The 21618-nt window shown below is 34.5% G+C and overlaps 1 protein-coding gene across 2 annotated transcripts in view; it reads left to right on the forward strand.

The window, feature by feature from the left end:
- Tll1 (tolloid like 1) overlaps positions 1-21618 on the forward strand; it is a 243559-nt gene that overhangs the window by 198236 nt on the left and 23705 nt on the right. For both annotated transcript variants that reach the window (XM_045137374.1, XM_004657159.2), the window contains 5 exons: positions 1851-2046; positions 3597-3722; positions 5351-5511; positions 8712-8892; positions 20058-20183. In XM_045137374.1, coding sequence (XP_044993309.1) covers positions 1851-2046; positions 3597-3722; positions 5351-5511; positions 8712-8892; positions 20058-20183 — 790 coding nt within the window. The remainder of the gene's footprint in view (positions 1-1850; positions 2047-3596; positions 3723-5350; positions 5512-8711; positions 8893-20057; positions 20184-21618) is intronic.

Here is a 21618-nt window from a genome sequence, read left to right on the forward strand (position 1 = left end):
TCATTTTCAACATTGCTTTTGCTTGCCTTCCTCCTTGTCTGTAGTATGGTGTTTTCAAAGGAGTAGTCCACTTAAATAATAATGAAAAGCACTAGCATTGAAATTTAATTTTATTAATAGCCCTTCTGCTACAAGGGGATTTTTTCTTCAATGTGTATTCTTAATTCATTTTTCTCTTCTTTCTCATGCTTCATGAACTAGGAGTTCCTGGCTTTAGTCTGCTCTATGCCTGGGGTGATAGTTTGTTTTGAGAAATTTTTGGTTGCTTCCCTTACCTTTTTGTCACTAGTTGGGTATTGGTTTCTGTTCTAGTGGGAAATAAATAAGGATTTATGAATCATACTCAATAAGCACCTACTAGATAGTAACTCTTAAATTTTAGCCTCCTGTTGCCCATCTACAGTGCTTGGGCTTCTTTCTTACAGTGTGAATTTTACTTTATATTTGTCATGGAATTCATTACTTTCTAATATTTTATGATTTCATAATCTTATTTATTCCTCAATTTTGATTTGTCCATCTACAGAATATTAACTTCAAGGGGAAAGTCCTTTGTTGTTGTTTTTTATCTGAATGATACATATCCTTACAAGACTGTAGTCAAAAGTGTGTACTGTATATATATTGGTAAAATGATGAATCTTATGATTGGATAAAACAAAACAACAAATATACAAATAGGTCCTTCAAAATATTTTTTGTTGACTTTATGGTATATGTTAATCAATAGTTGACCAGGAAAGATACTTGTCATGGTTTTTAAATTGTAGATGTCTAGTTTTAAACATCTAATAAGCACTTGACTAAAGGGGTAATAATGATTAATTTCTAGGTGAATATTAAAATCTAGGATTTTATTCAGAATTTGTCTTATAATTTGTAAGGTAATTCAAAACATTTTGTTCTGTTGATTTTAGTAGAAGTTCAGAGCTAAAACTTAAGTCCATGAACATGTTTTACAAATAGTGTCATATGCCAATAGTTTGAGCTAATATTTGCATGGACTCACTTAGGAAAGATGTAGTTCACCAGGGAAACGGAAATCAGAAGAAATGTATTGGGGTAAGCACTCATCCAGACAAAGCCACAGGGCCTTAAAGACAGTCCTGAGGCTATTATGCAGTTGTCTTTAATAGCCAGTCATTCCTATTATTGATAAAACATTTTATAGACTAGGAAGTAAAATGTCATTCCATATTTTCAGACTTCTTTTGACAATTAGATTTATATTCTAAAATTTAATTACAAACTCTCTATGAGTAAAATAATGGTTGTTTTTATAATAAACCATAAACATGTTTGTGTATAATAATTTATTACACATCACTTATAGAATATATGGGCAAGATTTCTGAAGATTATTGTAGGTGAAGGAATTTGTAGAATCACTATTTGTCGTTTAATTGTCTTAAAACAGGAAATTAAGCCAGGGTGTCAGGGCTGGTGTCATACCCTTGAATCTCTTCACTCAGGAGACTGAAGCAGGAGGCAAGTGTGTTTGAGCCTATCCTGGGGTACAGAGAGAATCCCAGGCTAGCTTGGGCTACATAGTGAGGCTCTGTCTCAAAATAAATCAACAACAACATAAATAGCAAATAAAATTAGAAAATAAGTAAATGTAGTTAACTTCCATTATCCCAGATTCACATAGGTGCACTATTATATAGATTTTTTAAATTGTTCTTTGTATACAGAGTAAAATCATAACATACTCTCATAAGAATCACTTATGTGCACTCCCTTGATGGATTATTCTTTATATTAATTAGTCAGGACAAGGACACTGATAATACATCATAGAAAGTTTAGATCTTTTCACCAGATGGGTGTTCTCTTCCTTTCCCTTATAGATTGAAAGACATGACAACTGTGCCTATGACTATCTAGAAGTTCGAGATGGAGCCAACGAGAACAGCCCTTTGATAGGACGCTTCTGTGGTTATGAAAAACCCGAAGATGTAAGATCTACCTCCAATACTTTGTGGATGAAGTTTGTTTCTGACGGAACTGTGAATAAGGCAGGGTTTGCTGCTAACTTTTTTAAAGGTAATTGGCAGCAATTTACAAATGTGATATTTTCTTTGTCGGGGGTAGATACGGTGTTAAGGTTTGAGTTGAGGGACAATTAAATAAAGGTGTATGGAGAGTGGAAATACGTACTATCTGATAGGGTTTTGTGGAAAGCGTGGATGAGATATTGAGAAAATACTACAGCTTGAAGTCATAAAGCAGGAATTGCATTAAGATACTTTACCAATTTGTTTAATGAAATGAGCAAAACAAAAAAAAACACATATACATACATTGTATTTTCAATACATATAATCAAAAATGTCCTCAGAATATAAAGTGATTTATTGACATGTTCTTTATTCGTGTGTTTTCAGGAATTCTAAAGAATTCCTCAGAGAACAGTGTTCCCCTAAACTGGAAATGTTATAGCCTCTTTAGTGCAATATGCTGATGTCTAAAATGTACTTTTGACAATTACTCCTGGTATGTTTTAATTTTGAATTATGTAAGTGCATATTAATTGAATTTCATGTCCCATTTCTGGTAAATATCAACAATGAAATGAAACAACAGCCGCTTTGTTGCAAAGAGCATCATCAAGTATACTATGAGGAACTTATAAGCATTATATTACATGTATGAATTTGAATAAAATTTTTCTATGAAACTTTATTCACAGAAATAGCAGAATTTTTATTATGCTGATTTTTCTAGGATAAAGGATATAGTAAGATTACATATATAAAAATGTAGGTAGATCTGTAATGTCTTTGTTAAAAAATAAATTTCTTTGTTGTTACTATTCATTTAGTTATCAAAAATGCTTACAACTATACAAATATAGTATTTATGTACAAGATATTTAATTTAAAAAAGGTAAATTATTGATACCCTGCATGTACATTTAAAAATAATATATAGTTTCATATATATATGTATATATATATATATATATATATTCATATAACAAATTTGTACATATGTTACATAATATAGACCAAAATGTCTATATAAGAAACAAAGAAAGCTTTAAGTTTAAGAGGTATAGTCAACTACTAGGTTTCATTTCTTTTTATTTACGACAATTGATGACTTTATGACTTTAAAAGCATATTTCTGTGTGTGTGTGAGGTGCTGATGATCAAAGCTTAGGACCTCACACAGGCAGCTGTGTGCTCTGCCATGAAGCCAGATCTACCACCTCTGAAAGTAGGCTTTGTGATGTACCTAAAAAAATTAGTCTACATGAATCTCTGCCTTTGCAATTTCATTCAGAAAAGTCTCTACATTTGAAAAAGCTCCATTTAAAATCCAGAAAAAAACTATACAAACTGTATGTAGGATAAGATGACCTTCAGCTATTTTTCAGTCTTTCTCTTCTACAATTTTAGGTTGTAACAGTTCGAATTCTTATACGTCATCCATGAGAGGCTTACACATTGTTCTTACCCTTATGTAGAATAAATCAGTGGTCTGTGATTTGTGCAGAGCTATTAAGCATAATGTTTTCAAAAGGAGTTTTGTACCCTAATCCACAAAGGCAAAGCCCTCTAGTTGTTCTATAACAGTCCTTATTTTTGTAGAGGAAGATGAATGTGCCAAGCCTGACCAAGGAGGCTGTGAGCAGCGGTGTCTGAACACACTGGGCAGCTTCCAGTGTGCCTGTGAGCCTGGCTACGAACTGGGGCCTGACAAGAGGAGCTGTGAAGGTAGGCCTAGGCTGTAGGGTCACCCCTGCCTGGAACTCCTTCCCCATCCTTTACATATATACTTTTTGCCTCCCTTCCTTCCTCTGTTTTCTTCCTTCTCCCTTTATTTTCTCCTCATTGACATCTTTAAGTGTTTTATTTATTTATTTGTTTGTTTATTTATTTATTTATTTATTTATTTATTTATTTATTTATTTATTTATTTATGAGAGAGAGAGAGGGCTGAAGGGAGGAGGGAGAATGGTCAAGCCAGGCCTTCCAGCCACTGCAAACAAACTCCAGACACATGCATATACTCCACCTTGTGTATCTGGCTTACATGGGTCTTGAGGAATTGAACCTTGGTCCTTTGGCTTTGCAGGCAAGTGCCTTAACTGCTAAGCCATCTCTCTAACTCCTCATTAACACTTTTGCTAAACTAGCAAGGCTCAACCATAGTCACAGCTGATGTAAACCTTGCCTGAATTCTTCTTATAGCATCAGTCCTGTCCTCCTTTGCTTAGAAGTTTATATCTATCTATTTCTCTAGCTTTTCCTATATCTAGTTCTGAATCCATCTCTCTAGCTCCTATTTCATCCCCTGATCATCTATTTTTTTTCAGTCATATATCCATCCCATCCTCCCTTTATCTGTTCCTCTTTCCAAGCATACATGTACCCATACATTTATCCCTTCCTCTATCAAACTCTTTCTCCATCATTTGTTTTCAGCTTTTATTTTTTTTGACACACTATGTGGGCAGATCACACTTATTTTACTGAATGGCTCAAATTTGACCATCATGGTATATTTAGTGTCTAGCACCAACATAAAGCATTTGGCACAAAGCTAAATAAATGTTTTATTAATCAATGGTTGGTTATATGGTGGCATTTTTGACATGGTTTCTACATTTCAGGTTTGCATTCTAGCAGGTTTCTGGTATGATATTCTTTTCTATGACTGATAATGTCTTCCTTCAGAATTTACAACCACTTCATTTTGCTTTCCACTCCTCTGGTCTGGAATTCATTGGCAGAAAATATTGGCTGTTCTTCCTCTGGTCTATCACCTGTGATCTATCTACCAATATTTATTATCTGTCTACTTATCATCTATTTAGCTGTTTCAGTCATCTACCTACCTATCAACTTAGCTATCTATAGTATATTACCTGTCATGTGTCTGTTATTTTAGCTATTTATCATCAGTCATCAATCATCTAACTAACATACATGAATCTATTATCTATATGCCTATATTTTAATCATCACCTGTATATATGTTTTTCTTAGTTATCACCACTTTTTCAAATTAACAAAACTGTTTTGTCTCTTAATTCTGTTGTAGCCAGGACACTGCAAATTATACAATGTAAGAACACCTAGGTCCATTTTTATATTGCTGACCCAAACTTTATTGGTTTATGATGTACTTTAGTCATGATTTGATATGCTCTACAAAATTAACATCTTACAAATGGGATTGATTTCAAAATAGTTGTACTAAAAACTAAGGAACCCGGCTTGAAGTTTCTAGATTTAAAACCTAGAAGACTGCAGTTTGTTGCTCAGTGAGTGCCAAAGTAATGGCCCTAAGAAAGGAAAGCCCTTATTAACAAGTGTCATTTCCTTTCTTTTCCCTTCAGCTGCCTGTGGTGGACTCCTCACCAAGCTTAATGGCACCATAACTACCCCTGGCTGGCCGAAAGAGTATCCACCAAATAAAAATTGTGTGTGGCAAGTGGTTGCGCCCACCCAGTACAGAATTTCTATGAAGTTTGAGTTTTTTGAATTGGAAGGCAATGAAGTAAGTAAATCTACTTATAATATTGTTTATGTTTTGGGAACCTGCAGGCAAACTGACAATCCTTATTAAAAAAAGGAAAAAATGTAGTGGATTAGTACAAGCATTGATTTTTAAATATTTTTGCAAGTGCTTATGATTCATGTTGGTGATTATACTTGACCATTTCTAGGAGTTTGAAAATTACCTAGAGAGCTCCACGTATTTTTCACAATTCAACAAATACCTATGGAGAATTTAGGATCAGCTTTCATGTCACATAGACTTTTTGAGGAAGATAAATAAAAAATTATATTGGTTGAATTATAGTGAAACTATCCACTTAGAGAAACAAAGTTTGGGGTACATTTGCCTGTGGGATTGGATGTTTTTTCTTATGTGTGCAAATTTTTATTATGAATTGTGCACATGGTTCACAGATCAAGACATACTCAGTTTTACTTAAGTAAAACTTGAATTTAGTTCTATCTATCTATATTTTGTTTATAAAATGCTACTTATAGTACTGAAGATGCAGTTTTCTGATAGGTATATTATGACAGTTGAAATCAGTCACTGGGAAATGCCTATCCACAGCACACATACATACCAAGTTTTGATGGGATGTCAAGTCCAGACATGTTAACTTTTAGCAAACAATGCCATACATATGATTGGTGACCACTGGTTTCAATTCAGGGAGGAGGTTATATGCATTTGTTTTCTTTAATAGCACATACTTTTTTTTTTCCTTTAAAAATTTCTTCCCGTCTTCTGACTTTTGTTTCTGTGTTTACTCTTAGATCAACATGTTATCACAAATAAATATGATCTGTGCCCCAAGAACAATGTTTGTTGGGAATATTTGCAGGTTTTATACACAAGTTTCTCCTTGTATACATATATTCGCCTCTTCTCCCCTGCTACTTCTGTTTTCTTTTATTTTTTTCCCTCTTTAATTCTACCTGAAGTAACTAAGGCTCTTTTGGGCAGTTTTAAAATCCTTCCCAGAACTTTGATGTAAAAGGGATAGGTAGGCAACTTTTGTGTTCCCCTGAAAGAAATTGAAGGCTTCAGTGTTGTGAATTTATGTATTTTAAATAATTAAAGAAACTTAAAACAATTAGTCTTTTAAGATTGTTTTCTATTATTGCATACAAATGTTGTAATGGGCCTAACCGAAGTTTATCTCTTAATGTACTTAACCCACATAGTACATCATTTTCTATAGGTCTCAAATTTGATACATATTGAAATTAAAACATATGATATATTTAGAAAACATTTTTTGTAAAGTACATTTTTTGAGAATGTGATTTCCCTACCCATTCTGTTATTTGATGTGAACTCAGTGTTAAATAACATCTAGTGCCATAGTTTTTCCTGAAGCTATTAATTGTGTCAGTGAAAGACATTTTGATTCATTAATTGACATATGTTTCTGAGAAAAGTAGAGGACTATATTCAGGCAGGAGTATAGGTGGTTTTTATAAAGGGGACTTTGTGCTCTGAAAGCAGTATTCTCAAAGTGATGACCATCATTCATAGAATGGCTCCTTGGAAACATTGTAAGCTTATCCTAGATCTGTAATCTTATAATAGTGAGATTGTGAGGAAATCCACTACATCATTCTGATAGTTTACCTGTTTACAAGAAAGCACTTGATTTATAGAACATAAGATTAAGCTACAACTTCATTATTGTTTGCCTTATGCTGATAAGCCAGAGGGAAATGCCTGCCAAAGAACTTGTGTCTTAGAAACATTCTCCAGCACTATGTTGGAGCTCTCTCTAAACAAACATCACAATTGAAACACACATTTGTAACATCACATTTGTAACAAAGTAGGTGGAAAAGCCAGTTCATTTTTTCCTGGTAACATTTTGATTATTTACTACCTAATTAATCTCACAAGAACCAGTAATTTGAGTTGACATAGTTCAAAGTACAGATCATGCCTAGAGGTTCAATCATATGCATTGTTAAGCCTTGCTAACTGCACATTTATGTAAGAAGGTCATTCATGCAAGATGTGTTTTTAGAATATGCTCTATTAGGACCTGAAAAAGTATGCTTTGGAAACATCCATTTGTTAGTGGCCATAAAATTGCTTAAGAGCACTTGGCATTCACTTCTGTTTATTTAGATCCTACCTTTTTGGTGGTGTTGATGCATTATATAGAAGTACAATTTTTGTACTTGATTTTGTTACAAGTCCTGCTCCCTTTCACCGAGGAAAGTTTGAATTTGTTTATTCTCTGCAGAAGTTCTATAGAATAACTCTGAGTAACACAGAAAATAAACAATGAAGCATCTGCCATTTAATGCTTTAAAAACAAAATATGTATTTTATTACATCCTATATATCTATATTTCGCTTTGAAAGTTATGAATGCTGTTGTTCTGATCAGAATATCATATTTATGGGAACCAACAGTGAGCTAAACCTAACTACTTTTAACCACACACAACCATTCATAATAAGTAGAATTTTGAACATGTTATATAACAATTTTTGAAACACACTTTTCTCATTCCAACAATGAAAAGGATTATTTCTTTTGCTAGTGTCTATTCCATAGACTAAATAAACCAGTTTTATGTACCTGTCATCAGTATTAAATTAGACAGTTTGACTGTATTCACTGAGAACAAAACTAATTTAAAAAGACAGTTATGAAAAACACTTTCATAATTATCTCAAATAAAAGGTAATAAATACAATAAATACTGCTTTTATTTTACCTCATCAGGACCATCTTTCAGCAAATTCTTGCCTTAATTCTCCTTGTCTTTTTGTATTTATGAAAAAGATATATGCTTGATCTCTACACACACACATATGTATATATGTATATATATATGTCTTATATGTATATATATATATGTTATATATATATATATATACACACACACGCACACATACACACAGACACACACACACACACACACACACACACACACACACACACACACACATATATATATATATGTCTATATATATGATACACAATGCATACGTACAAACACTTGTGTGTGGAAGTTAAGAGATGTCCCACAGCAAAATGTGTTAGTATTCTGCATCATAGTGAATCCTTCTTTTGCTATTTATGAATTCTAGTTTGACTACCATGAGATTAAATAGATAAAATGTGATACATTTTTCTAACATATGTACAATTGTCAGGTACTTTATAATTATTGATAACCATATTGTTTTAGGTTTGCAAATATGATTATGTGGAGATCTGGAGTGGTCTTTCCTCCGAGTCTAAACTGCATGGCAAATTCTGTGGTGCTGAGGTGCCGGAAGTGATCACTTCCCAGTTCAACAATATGAGAATCGAGTTCAGATCTGACAACACTGTGTCCAAGAAAGGCTTTAAAGCACATTTCTTCTCAGGTATAAATAAGTTCATGTTGTAGGTGGATGCGACTGATTTGCAATGAAGATTGGTGATAGTTGTCATCTTTTCTACATTATGTCGTATAAATATAACTTGTAGTTATAGAGAGTATGTGGCCTATATTGTAGGCTTCTCTATTAATTACTCAAAGCTGAGATATAAATCATATACTTTCCAATGAAATGCCTTCAAACAGCTAGTTTCCATATAAAGTATAATTATTATAGTGATTGGTTCATTGGGCATAAAGTAATGATAATATTTTTATACAGTACTATTCATTACATGTGGATGGTAATAATGATACCAAATTTCTCAAAACTAAAAGATTTTTGAGATAATTTTTGTTGTTTTGGAAACTTTGATGTCAATCTAGCATCATATTTTTTCTTAATTTATAACATATACTCATTATTATTAAAATAATATCATGTTATTCCTTGTTGCTATAGAAATAATTTGACTTAGAAGATTTAAATTATAATTTTAATACAATTATAAAATATTTGGTATTTAATGGTTTGAAGCTTTGTGTTTAGAATTTAATACTTAATCAGCTAAAAGTAAAATTTCTTGCTTAAAAAGCTGAAACTTGATAAAAACTGCAGAAATCTCACAGAAAAAAATCTATAAACATGAATATAATTTTTCTTTATTTTCTCAATCTTATAGTCATTCTTTGTAACATCACTGTTGTGACAATCCAAAAGTGGAGTGTAATGAATCTTCACATAGGAATAAATTCTGCTTGTGTAGCCAGCAAGCCATTTGAAGCAACTGAATTCCAATTATGTTTTAATATTAGTTAATTTGGATTGAGTTCATTTCTAGTCTATTTATTCCAGTCCCTCTGTGAGTAAAATTAACAGATTATAATGTCCAGGTTTTTTTTTTTTGTGGTCTCTGTTGTAATGGAACTTAATGGCTTTATATGCTCCATTGAATTCAACATGAAACACAAAAGTGCATTCAGACTTCTAGGGATCTTGACCCTCTGGTTATCCTTCCCTCCTCTCTTTCAAGGTTAATTACCTTTGAAAAACTATCCACAATCATTCATTTAAGATGTCTGTTGTTCAAAGAAGCATTTTAAAATCTTAGTCTATTAAAGGGAAGAAGTTTTTAGACATTGCTATTTTTGTAAAGATTATGTACTTCACACATTATCAGTGGATGAGCAGAGACAAGCTTCCTTTTATCTATCTAAATATTTAATTAAAATATAAAATTAAAATATTTAATTAAAAGTATGAAACAATATAAAATTATAAAAGTTTCGGAGTACTAAGCACCTTTTTACTTTGCTTTAGTTATATATTTCATTTAAGTATTATATCAAATAAAGAAAAATAAAATTTAGAATATTAAAATTGAGATAGAAAACATGCATTTTTATTATTATAATATGTATGTGAGGTTTCATGTAACCATAACTTATAATATTTAGTTTTTGTTAGTCTGTGATTTATGACCACATAATATCTGATTTGGTATAAAGAATATTCGCTGATAATATTTATGTTATGGAATCACCTCACCTATTTTTTATTTCCCAAGTTAGGGTCTCACTGTAGCTAAGGCTGACCTGGAATTCACTATTTAGTTTCAGGCTGTCCTGAAAATCATGGCAATCCTTCGATCACTGCCTCCCATTTCTGGGATTAAAGGTGTGTGCCATCATGCTGACTTGGAATTAACTCTCTTATTTGTGTTTATAACCACCTGGACTAGAGTGAGATACTGCCTCCTCCCAGCCCCCCAATATTATTTCAATACTAAGAATGACTTCAGTAAAAATGTGGTGGAGTAAATTGTATGATGGCAAAAAAGCATATATATATATATGAATATATATTCAAATGAAATATATATATATATATATATTTGTGGGCTCTTTTGCACCACGAAAAAGGCTTAATGCATTCATGGTCTAAAAGTATAAGTGAAAATATTAACATAATATAGGTACACATATGCTGTAGATATCTTGTAGCATATAAGTGGGAGCTGCTGCTGAAAATACTAAGAATGTTTCTGTTATCGTTAGAAGATGGAACATTAAGGTGTTCTACAATTTCCCTAAGATTGTTCCTCTGATTCAAATATCAAGACAGCTTTGGAAGAAAAACACATCATATTTCTAGATTTGCAAATAATTACCTCACATACTTTGATCTTTGAGAGTGAGGGAATTTTAAAGTTTCTTCTTAATTTGTTTAATACTAATGCAAGATGAAATTAATATATTTACTTCAATTAATTTATAATTATTACAGATAATTGAAGAAATATATTATTTTAATATACATGTTGATAATAGATATTTTATGAAGATATAGTCCTAAGTGTTTATCTTTATATCTAGTGTTGTGAAAATTAGAAGCTGTTAACAGGTAAATATTGTAGAAAGGACTATAACATGTGTGGCTATTTTCTGCATGCTTTTCAAATAATTATTACCAAGAAATTAAGGTTTATAAAAACAATATTTAATATGCTATTCCAAAATATTTACAAGGAAAGATATTTCAAATATGTTATAGCTTTTTATGAAAGAAACAAGCAGAAGTAAAGTCAGGGAAATATATTCACAGCTTAATGTACTTCTTGAAATTATTTAAGCATAGTATTATTTCTGGCATATTATCTACTAAAATAATCACTTATATTCTAAATAATTTTCCTTAACTTTTAAATAAGTGTCTTTTGGATTTAAAAATTAGAATAAAATGATGATTATCTAATAACTTATTAGCAGAATAATTAAATCAATGATTTCTATCACATCCATCTTAAGGAAATTAAGACATTTGCTCTCATTAATTCTAATTAAATATCAATATCTATTCATTAACAATATTTAATTTAAAAATTCATAAGTTAATGGATAAAAAATAATCTATAAGATCATCTATAAAAAGTGTGATTGATGGATCATACAGATTTCAGGATATATTTAAAGAACAACAAAATGAGTAAATATATAAAAGCAAATAAAGACATTACAAACATCAAAATAAGGCCATTGTGATATACAGGTGTTTGTGTGTTCATTTTTATCTGATCTAGAATGTGGAAAAAGCATTTTCTGGAAGATATCATAATACAATTATATTTAAAGGAGGTTTGTTATCAGAGTTATAGCAATACTTCATACAGGGTAGAACCCAAATTAATTCATGGTTCTATAACAGAAAACAAATTCAATTGAATGTACAGGTAAACATATTGCGGGGTCATGATTTTAAATGGTGAACAAAAGTTAACTGTATTCACCACAAAATTGTTGTTTCCTGAAATAGGTTCAAATTGTAGAACCATTATTAGAAATTTATGCAACTGAAATGTAACTTTGTGCAACTTCAGATGGATTAAAAAAATTAAATTTGGTATTCACTACCTCGGCATAGAGTAAAATATTTTAGATAATGGGACTCAAACATGGTCATTTTACCTTCTTTAAAAATATTGGATTTAGCTGGGTGTGGGGGCGCATGGCTTTAATCCCAGCACTTGGGAGGCAGAGGTAGGAGGATCACTGATCACCATGAAACTACATAGTGAATTCCAGCTCAGCCTGGGCTAGAGTGAAGCCATACCTAGAAAAAAAAAAAAAAAAAAAAGTGGAGTTAATAAAACAACAGATTCAGATTTTTACCACAGTATCATCACAAAAATGTGACAAATAAACTTCACTTAAAAATAATCTTCCTGGGTGGAGATGGCTCAGTGGTAAAACCATGTGCTTGCAAGGCCTGCTGGCCTAGGTTCAATTCCTCAGCACCCACGTAAATCCAGGCACAAAGTGGAGCACACATGGAGAGATTGCAATAGAAAGAAACTCTGTCATACAACCCCCTTTGCCCCTACACATGTGCTATTGAACAAATGAAAACAAAATTATATTAAAAATATGATCTTATATATATATTTTAAATTAACAACATACTTTGTATGGCTACATCATGTGTTGGTACCATCTTCTCCCTCCTTTCTGCCCCCATTCCACAGGGGCTCCCCTCAGTGGGGTTGCTGCTATTCCCCATGGGTTATGCATTGTGGGAGCAGCAGTCAGTTACTGGGGGAGGCAATGCCTCTGGCTATGACATTCCAGCCTCTGGTTCTTATTTCTGTCCCCCTCTTGCAACAATTCCCTGAACCTTGTGGGGTGTGTTTTAATTTTACTTCACTGATGAGCTCTTAGGAGCCTTTGGACTTTTGCTTTGGTGTTTGTTGAGTATCCTCAGCATCTGTGTCCTTCACCCTGGTACTGATTGTCAGGCTCACCATGGAAGCAGCACTCTTGCTTGTCTCCCGAGTTCCTCTGTGGTTTCACTTGGGCCTTGTATGAGGGGCAAGGGGTAGTTTTGCTCATCAGGTCTCCCTACATTCTGCAAAAAGAAAACAGATTCTTCAATGCAGAGTGAAGTCAGCCTATGTTAAATTGGATATGTTATTAATTTAGGGAGAATTTGATGGGGGTTGAATTTGATGATGTAACCCCCCTTTAGCCAAATACTAGTGTGAACTTGGGATTGTAGAGCATAATCTTTGTCTCCATAGGATTCAGACCTTGTTTCCAATTCCAAATATGGGTTTCTTTCAACTGAGTGGATCTCTTAGCCAATCAGAAGTCATTGGCTACTTACCAAGGCTATGCGCCACAATTGCACTGGTATGTACTTTTGTCAGGGTGATTTCTTCTGAATGAGTATCTGAGACCCTTACTTGCTCACACCATTGCTGACCATTTCCCCCCACTAGCTCATGTAGTGCTTTGCAGCATTAGACAGGCTGTCTGGAGATGGCTCTTTTCCAGATTCCAGCCAGGTGTCTCCATGATCTGTGTAGCATATGGTGTCTTCAGCAATAATCTTACTTTTTACCTCAGGTGTGATGAAGTGTTTTCATAGAAGTCTCTCTTGTTTTGGGGACCTCATAGTTCTCTCTGATCAACAGTTCAATGTAGGCAGCACCTATTTCTGGTACTGCAAGTTACAGCTCAAGCCCAAAGTTTAAGGTTAGTCTTCATCCCATCCTCACCAAGGCCATGCTTTCCCATGCTCCCCCTATAATCCTGTTGAGGGTTATATCTATATTAGTCTACCTTCAAGAAGAAAGGTTTTTATGGTACCAGTTCTTTTGGGGTTTATTTTTCTGTTTATTTGCACTCACTTTCTACTTCCCCTCTCACCAAATCATTCCATCCCTATTGTCTTGGCCTCAACTTGCCTATCTGGTATGGCAGCAACTTGAGCTGATCCAGGTTAGGAACCACAGATGAGTGACAACATGTGGCATTTGTCTTTCTGTGATTATGTGTGTTCTGTGAGTATGATCTGTAAGGACACATTCAACAGCAATTTGATCTATCAATTATTGATGGACCTAGTGATATACTCAGGTGCAGAATAAAGAACCCGATATTCCCTTACTTACATATTGTACATTTCTATCTACAACAAATGTAGAACTCAGATACAATAATTTGTGCATTGCAACCTATTTGACTACAAATTTTCAAGTGATTTAAAAGGGTAGGCTCCTTATCTCATCTGCCTCTCATTGTACAAAGATATTTCTTTAAAACACTCTTCTTGAACACTGTTTAGCCAACTGGACAGTTGTTGATATTTGTAGATTGAAATTCAACCTGAAATTTCTTTAATGAAATGTTAACCATCAGCATGATTCATGAAAAAAATGCAATATAAGGCTGGAGAGACAGCTTAGCGGTTAAATCGTTTACCTGCAAAGCCAAAGGATTCCAGTTCAACTCTCCAGGACCCATGTAAGCCAGATGCACTAGAGGGCACAGGCATCTGGAGTTCATTTGCAGTGGCTAGAGGCCCTGGCATGCCCATTCTCTCTCTCTGCCTCTGTTGCAGTCCGATTTGCATTGCTGTTAGAAATCACCCAACCAAGAGCAGCTTCTGGGAAAAAGAAATTTATTTTGGCTTACAGGCTTGAGGGGAAGCTCCACGATGGCAGGGGAAAACGATGGCATGAGCAGAGGGTGGACATCACCCCCTGGCCAACAGAAGGTGGACCACAGCAACAGGAGGGTGTGACAAACACTGGCATGGGGAAACTGGCTATAAAGCCCATAAGCCCACCCCCAACAATACACTTCCTCCTGGAGGCCTTAATTCCTAAATATCCATCAGCTGGGAACCTAGCATTCACAACACCTAAGTTTATGGGGGACACCTGAATCAAACCACCACAGCCTCTTTCTGTATCTCAAATAAATAAATAAATATAATATAACTTAAAAAAACTGTAATATAGCCAGGTGTGGTGGGGAAGATTGCCATGAGTTCCAGGCTACCCAGAGAATACAAAGTGAATTCCAGGTCAGCATGAGCTAGAGTGAGAACCTACCTTAAAAAGCAAAAACAAAAAACACATAATATCATATATTCATATGATTTTGAATCCTGCTTCCAAGTGTTTAGTATTAATGAAACCTAAATATTTGCATGTTTAGAGGAAGAGGAAATTGTTTTTCTGTAGAGTTTATTATTCCTTTTATGAAACTGGTTATTTATTTGATGATTCCATGTTGTGTGTGGAGATGACGATGTGTGTGTGTGCTCACTGTAGACACTTCTATGTATTTAATTGGAGGATACCCAGCCGTGTATCTGTTCCTTATTTGCATGGATTGTTCAGTTCTTTTTCTACAGATAGGAAACTTTCTGCAAACAGAAAAAAAAAAATTAGCTTTTAATTTAGCAAGAACTCGTAAAAGGTCTCTGCTGGATTCTATCCAATAGGTATTATTTATTAGCTGATGCTTTCTTATAGTCTGCAAGCTACAATGCTGTCTCTGATGGGAAAATACCAACTCCCCTTTCTTCACAATAGATCTTTTCTTCATCTAGCCTACAGGAATGGAAAATACACACCAACTCCAAAGAAGAGCTTAATTTCCATCTACAGAAAATAAGTGTTTTATCTCCTGTATAACACATTTGTTTCCATCACAAATACCACTTCTTTATTTTGTGTCTACTGGGTGAAAATGCTACTCAATTTCACATGAATATTGACTGGATTCTGAATTCATAAATTCATCATGTAGTCATTCTGAGAAAGGCACGCTCTTCCCTTCTGTCATTCCTTAGATTTCCATTCTTAAAGACATGTGGAGACTTTGTACCCTAGGGAGAGAAGAGGGAAGTGAAAAAATCAGCACTGCTTGTTCTTAGCTTTTTTTCCCTTAGTCTGATGCCCTTTAATAGCTGAGCAGTCCAAGACACATCTGCTTTACTTTTCTTTTATGATCTTATTCCTGCTCATCAATGTAGAAAACCAGGAATTAGAATAGTTATTAATTTTGATTCAAAAAGGAGTATCATATAACCTCATTGTATTAACTACTTCTAGACAACTTAAAATACTAAAATAAGTATATATGGTTTCCTTTTTATCTAAATGAGATAAAGCATCAGGATAACTTGAAGTATTCCAAATATTTTCATGAAATTTCCTATGACCGTGTAATACAGAGAGTGCAGTTGTATATGATACTGTTCTGCACATGATAGATTTCGTCTGCTGCTAGAATTCTTCTTCTGATTAGCCCAGTTTTGTATTTTACCTAAAATTTTAAATTAAACTATAGCTATAATCAAACAACCTAAATGACAGCTCTTAACTTTCATGTAACCTTGAATAAACTATGCACTATTAGATGTGGGAATGAGGTAGGAAACACAGACAAACTGGGAGAGTGAAAATAACAGATGCTTAGATGACAGTGATCATAAAAATTGTAATATGGGGCTGAAGGGATGGCTTAGCATTTAAGGCATTTGCCTGACAAGCCTAAGGACCCAGGTTCAATTCCCCAGGACACATGTAAGCCAGAGGCACAAAGGGGAGCATGTGTCTAGAGTTCATTTGCAGTGGTTATAGCCCTGGCATGCCCATTCTTTCTTTTTCTCTCTTTCCTTCTCTTTCTCCCTCTTTCTCTCTGTAAAATAAATAAATAAAATAATTTTAAAAATAAATTGTAATAATACAATAGTAGTTCCTCCTTTCTACACTGACTATCCTGTTCCCCCTTCCTCTTTTTCTTACCTGCTGCTACTCTCCAGCACATGTGATATGAAATGTATTGTTTTTCCAACACAATCGAAATGATTCATAGGCTATAGCACTATTGAATAATTGATTTCATCTTCAATTTTTTTAAATTATTAATTAATTTATTTATTTGAGAGCAACAGACACAGAGAGAAAGACAGAGGGAGAGAGAGAGAATGGGCGTGCCAGAGCTTCCAGCCTCTGCAAACGAACTCCAGGCATGTGCGCCCCCTTATGCATCTGGCTAACGTGGGACCTGGGGAACCGAGCCTCGAACCGGGGTCCTTAGGCTTCACAGGCAAGCGCTTAACCGCTAAGCCATCTCTCCAGCCCTTCAATTTTATTTTTAATCACGATTGCCTCTAATCAGTTTATATTCTTTCAAAACTTTAAACCAAATATAGTTAGAAATATATAGCATTCCAAACAGGTAATCATGGAAGAATGAAACAGGAAGCCTTTGTCTCTACAAGGGTGGTCCTTCAGCACTTCATCTGCTTGTCTGATCATTAAAAATATGAACTAACCAGGCATGGTGATGCATGCTTTTAGTCTCAGCACTCAGGAGGCAGAAGTAGGAGGATTGCCATGAGTTCCAGGCCACCCTGAGAGTACATAGTAAATTCCAGGTTAGTGTGGGCCAGTGTGAGACCCTACCTCGAAACACCCCCCCCAAAAATATATGTATATGAACTAAAATTTTCTAGACTATATTGCTTATAATTGTTGTTTCCTTTCCACACTAAAAGAGTGGTTGATATGTAGCATGTTGACTACCTTGTCTTATTTCATATTTACCAAGCCATCACTATATAAACATTCTCAAAGGAAATGTGTTTCCATTTTTCCAGAATTATAGTACTATTTTAATAGGTTCTTTTTACTGAACAATAAACATATTTCTACGTTACCTCTGAGGAATCTTTTTTTTTTTCAAGAGATTCTTACAATTAAATAATAAGTTTAAGCAGTTTACCAGTGGAGTGTCAGATTAGAAAATGCAGTCACCTGACACCATGGTGGTAGGAATTATGCTTCCCTATCTATCCATTGTCATCTATAATTCATAAGCCTGTAGTCCTCATGGTTGGTACACTTAAGAGTACAATTGTTTAAAATGTTGAGTTTGATGACTTTGTCTAACATTTTTTGAAAAATCTAATTCTCTATTGCCTTCCTATTTCTTTAAATACATTTTCATATTTTTGCTTTTTTAGAGGATAATTTTCTTTAGTCCTTTTTGCTTTTTGGTTTTTTGTTTATTTGTTTGTTTTTCAAGGTAGGGTCTCACTCTGGCTTAGGATGACCTGGAATTTGCTATGTAGCCTCAAACTCACAGTGATCCTCCTACCTCTGCCTCCTAAATGCTGGGATTAAAGGTGTGTGCCACGATGCCCGGCTTTCTTTAGTCCTTTTCTGTCTTCTGTATTTGCTCAGAATTAAAAGAAAAACAGAAGTGTCAAGGACAGGCAGAGAACACATCAGTCACACAAGTGCTGATTATGATGTAATTTTTAAAGACGGTGGTTGTAGTTTCCTTCACATAGCTGGGGCAAAACCAGCAACCAACAAAAGGCAGGTGATGGGAGGAAAGGTTTTGTTTTGGTTGATAGTCTGGAGGGAATGGCAGGGGAAAGTATGGTATGAGCACAGGCTGAACATCACTTTTTGCCACAGCAGGTAGAAAATAGCAGCAAGAGAGTGAGCTGAAGTCTGGCAAGAGTGAAGCTGGGTTGTAACATCCCTAAAGCCATCCCTGGTGACACACATCCTCCAGTAAGCCTCCATCTCCCAAACTGCCACCAGCTAGGGACCAAGCATTCAAAGCAGGAATTTATGGGGGACCATCTGATCCAAACCACCACACTATGAGTATTATTTATCTGTATTTGCAATGTTCTGAGTTTGATGGTGCATGGATCTAACTTGCTGATGTGCGTTCTGTGGTTGCTGATTTATTTTTAAAAGTGGAAAAGTAGATTTGTTTTTAAAGTTGCCATAAGTTTAAAATAAAATATTTCTTAATATAAAGAGAATATTGATCTGGTCAAAAATACATAACTTATATGCCATCATGAGTTCACTTATTCTCCCCAGAAAAATATTTGCCTAACCTGCGAAATGACTTGCTGTGTTCTTTTTACTCTGTGTATGTGGGAGTGATGAATGGCTGAGTGGTATGCCATCATATGTGTTAGAGACAATCTGCCAGTTTGGCTTAAACGGACACACCAGTCTTGGGATGACAACAGACTGACATCATGTAAGAGCTGTTGCTTTTTGTTGGAGTGACTGCCTGCTAATCTAGTTTGGCATTTTTCCCAGTAGTGAACTTGCTGGCTATTTCTAAAAGCTCCAGTTCATACTCTAACCTTATGTTGAGCACACCAAAACCCTTATAAGGAATGACATTAATAAACTGCTCTACCAGAGTTCATTTATATAAAATACATAAATTAAGTTTTATGTTAGGATGGTCTCATGATGCTCTTTCTGTCTTTGAAATGTCCAGAATCATTAGTGCCAAGCAGGCCTGTAAAGTTAATGACAAAAATCAACTACAGTATTTATACTGAGTGATTAAAAATAGTTATATACAAACCCTGGAATACTGTTTAGCTTCTGTCTATACACTGTGTAATATGTTGAAAGATTCTCTCTACATGTAAAGTGTTATCTTTTGCTTTTCTTCAAACAAGTCACAATTTTAAATTTATTTATAAAATTTGGCAGTGAGAGCTTTGGATTAATGGGGAAAACCATACTCTTTCTACTACTCAAAATGTCTCCTCCAGAATAAACGTGAAAGAAGATCAGCAAGTTATTATCCCAATACTGAATAGCCTCAGGGATTCAGTACATGATACAAGGCTCCAAGCTAAACAAGGAAGGGATAAAAATTAAACCTCCATAAACTTGTATTTGTTTCATGTTGAAAATGAAAGAAAAATATGTGATTCCGTTTACTCTGTACTAGAATTTACCTCAAGTGACTCCTCTTTTTCTTGTGACTTATTCATTTTTTTTAGCTGCTTACTAAGCTGGGGGGGGGTTATTTCTTTGCCAGACAAAGATGAATGCTCAAAGGACAATGGCGGATGTCAGCATGATTGTGTCAACACGATGGGAAGCTACATGTGTCAGTGCCGGAATGGATTTGTGCTTCATGAAAATAATCATGACTGCAAAGAAGGTATGGAAAGGAATGCTCTTCCCTTGACAATATCTGTAATTTCTTGTGGTTTGACTGAAGCATTACTTTCAAGAAGTTAATGACTATTCAAAGCTCACAAAGCAAAAATAAAGAATTTTGTGTGATATTTTAAGATCCTCCTTGTTCTATTGGAAACCTCATTATGTAAACCAAATGCATTGCATGGCCTACATGGGTGGCATTGGAGTAATTTTTTTGTGACAGAGAAGCTGCACTAAGGCTATCTGAATTCCCAGGTCCTTATAGAACAGAACTCATTCCACAGTCCACACATAAATTCTCAAAATGTTTTACATTTGATGCAATATTCCTCCCCCAGATAGCTCCTATATGTACTGCATGATTGATATGCCTTTAAATACCAGGAGTATTCACTCAAATGTCTTCCGGAGGAAAGACATTAGAAAATGATAGTTGCTACACAATTTGAGGCTTCAAGTTAGGGTTTAGGCCAAGAAAATCATAAGAGTAGCATGCTAGTAGCTTACCAGATTTTTTCCTCATGTCTTACAAAATTCTAAGATTAAAAAATAAAAACTTTATATCAATAGAAAATATGATTATAACCTTCTCAACTACTATAAGTTAGATGAGAACAAATAGTAATTATTTGGTTTTTATTTCTTCTTTGAGAATTTGTACTAGAATTAGCTAACTTACCTACTTAGATTGGCAGAGTACTTTCACATGAGAACTGTTATGGAATGATTTCTAACTGATATCTTAGCTTGTGAATATCAGAGGAATGTGACCAAAACTAGAATTAGTTAATTATATTTGTATGTACCTTAGAATCATAAAGCATATCTTGAATAGGTGATCTTCTATTGAGTTGCGCTCAAATAGGATCACATATAAGGAATATTTTTTTCTTTGAGATAATGGCATCATGCAGGCCAAAATTTCTTCTTCCTATTTTTATGGACATGATATTTATAACTTGGTAGGGTATGATACGAAATTTAAAGACTTGTAAATGAGGCCTATTCTTTTTGTAGACTTGGAAGATAGTTCGAAGACAAAATGAAACAGGTTTTACTTATTATCTGTATAGTCTGTAGCTTATAGGGAGCGAACTTGACTGTTCATGACAGTACCTATGTGGGAATGGTTTCAAAAGTAAACGCCATTTTGCAGGCTGGGGCGATGCCTCCGCAGTAAGAACACCTGCAGCACAAACACAAGGGCCAGAGAGGATCCAGGTTTGATCTACAGCACCTATGTGCAAAGCTGGATGCAGTCACATGAGTCTCTAACCCTAGTGCTGTGGGGAACAAAGAGAAATCTTTGAGGCTTTCTGGGCAGCCATCCTCACTGGAAAAAAAAAGGGGGGGCATTCTACATTCAAAGAGAAACTTTATCTCAAGGAAATAATCTGAAAGAGGATAGAAGAGGACACACAATGTCCTTCTCT

Source organism: Jaculus jaculus, chromosome 1 (assembly GCF_020740685.1).
Source record: "Jaculus jaculus isolate mJacJac1 chromosome 1, mJacJac1.mat.Y.cur, whole genome shotgun sequence".
In the NCBI taxonomy this organism is placed as follows: Eukaryota; Metazoa; Chordata; class Mammalia; order Rodentia; family Dipodidae; genus Jaculus; species Jaculus jaculus.